This window comes from Dioscorea cayenensis, chromosome 5 (genome assembly GCF_009730915.1).
Source record: "Dioscorea cayenensis subsp. rotundata cultivar TDr96_F1 chromosome 5, TDr96_F1_v2_PseudoChromosome.rev07_lg8_w22 25.fasta, whole genome shotgun sequence".
NCBI classification, from domain to species: domain Eukaryota; kingdom Viridiplantae; phylum Streptophyta; class Magnoliopsida; order Dioscoreales; family Dioscoreaceae; genus Dioscorea; species Dioscorea cayenensis.
The window spans coordinates 28,099,990-28,102,891 of NC_052475.1; the positions used below are offsets into that span (position 1 = coordinate 28,099,990).

Consider the following 2,902-nt stretch of genomic DNA (forward strand, 5'->3'; position numbering starts at 1 on the left):
AAAATGCATGCATATTTGTTTATGTACCACCATATTTGTTTATATACTACCATTAAAAGACCACATATGTTATATACCCAATAAAAACTAAAATAAAAAGTCAATTAAAATTTTCATTTGAAAAAAACCATTTTATTATTAGGTTACATCTTGCCAGTGAGATTTGATTAAAAAAAATGATAATTTTATACAATATTTTAATTATTTTTATGAGTTAAAATTAAAAAAAATAATGTTTAATGGTAATATAGCCCAATAATGAAGTGCCAGAGTCCCATGTGGGAGATAGGGAATGAAATTCCCTCTTCACTTATAATAAATAATATAAATAGTAATTATGTATGGCATAAAAAGAAATTTTTAAGCATGTGTATATATAGAGTATATAGAGGTGCACACACTTTGTCGGCTTTTAGAATTTAGTTAAGATATATTGTAAAATTTAAATCCACATCGCAATAGTCTTGCTCAATTTTATTTTACCGAGCTATAAAACATACAAAATTGCAAATCCTCCAAAGAGTAAAAAAAGAAATAAAATAAAACAAAACAAAAAAATATATACTGTAAGCAACGAAAGCTGCCAAACATCACCACACAAAGATATAACAAGAAAAACATGCAGTTTTTTTTTATTATTAAAGTTAGGAAAGAAAAAGAAAAATTAACTTGTAGTGTTCTTGATTAGTAGGAGGAGACACGTTTTACAAAGCGGCCCTTCATTCTTGGCCTTTTCTCAGCGTTTAGCTTCCTGACCTCATACCTAATCTTCTTAGCAAACAACCTGGTTCTCCTCTTCTCTCTATACCTTGTCACTCTCGCCTCTCTCCCTCCATCTCCTCCACCCACCTGCCCCATCTCTCCTCCTCCTCCTCCTCCCCATACTCCTCCCTGTCATTATTTAGTAACATGCAAATTAATTAAAAAAACATGAAACATTAATTAATTAAATATTGACCATTTATATATACATATATATTATTTGTAGAATGCATTACCATTATAAACTCCGCCGGAAAACATTGATTCAGGTTGATCACCGGCCTCTCTCCATCACCCCAAGGTGACAAACCATTACAAGAAGCCCATGCAGTCATAACCTTCTCATAATCCAACCTTAATATCAATCTTTTACCATGCAAGCACTCATTTACCTTCTGATCATCAGTAGTCTCCAGTACTGACCCACAATCAAGGTTCATCTCCAAAGTCTCTCTTGCTAAATCCACATCTTCTTTGACCATCTTTTGATCATCATGATCCCCAATTTCCATCTTAATCTCATGATTACTCTCATCCTTCAAACCAAGAAACCCCATCCCTTCCATGCATAACACATCCTCATCCATCCCAGGACCCAGAAGCCTCTCCATGTTCGCCGCAAACTCTGTCAATTCAGCATCATCCTCATCAACATGCAAATAATTATTATTACAATCAACAAATGGCCGCTTCTCCGAAGGAGAATGATCAAGCACCGGAACACAATACAAAAGCAGCTGCTCCTCTTCAGTATTATTCTCGTCGGCCGACACAGTCTCAAGGTCCGGCACTAATGGTTCAGACTTGACTACAGCTCCGGCAGGCTTCGGGCGCGGTGTACGTGCTTTCCGAGTGATTCCATGCTGCCAAGCTGGAGTATGAAGCTTGAGGGCAGCTGATAAAGAGCCGGTCTTGAGACGGAGACGCTCGTGGCGGCGTGCAAGAGGATTAGCCGAATGGATCGATGCGTCACAGCACTGGCAGAGAAACGCGTCGTCGGCGGCGCAGTACCAGCGGGCGCGTCGCCTGATGCATCCGTCGCAAGGGCGAGCGTGTATCTGTTCCTTGTATTCAGAATGGTTCATCGTTCACGGACCCGATCGAGAGATGAGTCGTCTAAGAGACAAATATCATGCAGGGGCTTTGTTAATATCTAGGTACTGTTGCTGCACCAAAGTATCTTATTTCATATGAGTGCGCTTTTTGGGTGACGTGGAGCGCTTTTGGGGGCCATGGCCTTATCTGGAATGGGATTGGGTGAGGATGAGGAGGGTATCCGTTTGGGTGGAATGCTATTGGTTGAAGGGTTGTTAAGTGGGATTTCTAGTGGGTCACATTGTGGACATGGAACGAGATATGGGCACTGTGTTGGAGTTTAGTACCTTCTTCATTAAATTGGTGGTCCCACTTGATCACTAGCTTTCAAAAAAGTTATGTGTACGTTAAAGTGCTTTACAAACTGGGTTTGCAAGAAAAACAGTACTAGTGTTTTTTTTTTAATGTTTGAGAAACTAATGAATAATACTATGAAATAAAAAACCACTATAGGAGTTTTCCACTTTAAAAAAACCTACAAGATTGTAATAATTATTCCTCAATTTAGACTACAACAATTTTTAGAGCAAAATTTAGATAGATATACCCACTTTTGATTGTATGTGTGATTGTTATTTTAAAAAACTTATTTTCATTTAGTATTGTTTTCACCAATATAACATGTAAAATATATCATATTTTGTAAATCATTGGAGATTTTTAAATTTTTTTATTTAAAAAATAAAGTTCAATATTTTTATGTTTTTTTCACTCCTAACTAATTCAAAGTTTATTCCATTAAAAAAAAATTACATTACTCTGATACAAATTCTTTTCCAATTTCCAACAATATATTTTTTAATTCAAATAAAATGTTTAAACTAATGCATATCTTACAAATGATATATATACTTATACTTATAGCTTCATCCAAGTAATTGTTTATGGTTGAAAATATAAGCCTATATTCGGATAGAAATTTGCAAAATAAACCCAAATGAAAAAGAATATAAAAAAAAAAATTAACATACTACAATAAATAAAAAGAATATATAACCATTCTTTCTTGTGCACTACCTAATGAATGGAATTTTTTTGTATTCTA

General features: G+C 35.2%; 1 protein-coding gene across 1 annotated transcript; it reads right to left on the minus strand.

Annotated features, from left to right (window-relative positions):
- Positions 1-540: 540 nt before the first annotated feature.
- Positions 541-1,933, minus strand: LOC120261802 (zinc finger protein CONSTANS-LIKE 16-like). The gene is made up of 2 exons (XM_039269794.1): positions 999-1,933; positions 541-891 (listed from the first exon to the last, which is right to left on the minus strand). The coding sequence occupies exons 1-2, from the start codon at positions 1,845-1,847 to the stop codon at positions 685-687; spliced, it is 1,056 nt and encodes a 351-aa protein (XP_039125728.1). The 5' UTR covers positions 1,848-1,933; the 3' UTR covers positions 541-684.
- Positions 1,934-2,902: the final 969 nt, after the last annotated feature.

Excerpts from the sequence above, each read along its gene's own strand:
- LOC120261802 (XM_039269794.1), bottom strand. The coding sequence starts at position 1,847 with ATGAACCATTCTGAATACAAGGAACAGATACACGCTCGCCCTTGCGAC. Across the intron at positions 892-998 it reads TTCCGGCGGAGTTTATAATG|GGAGGAGTATGGGGAGGAGG; the intron begins GTAATGCATTCT and ends AAATAATGACAG.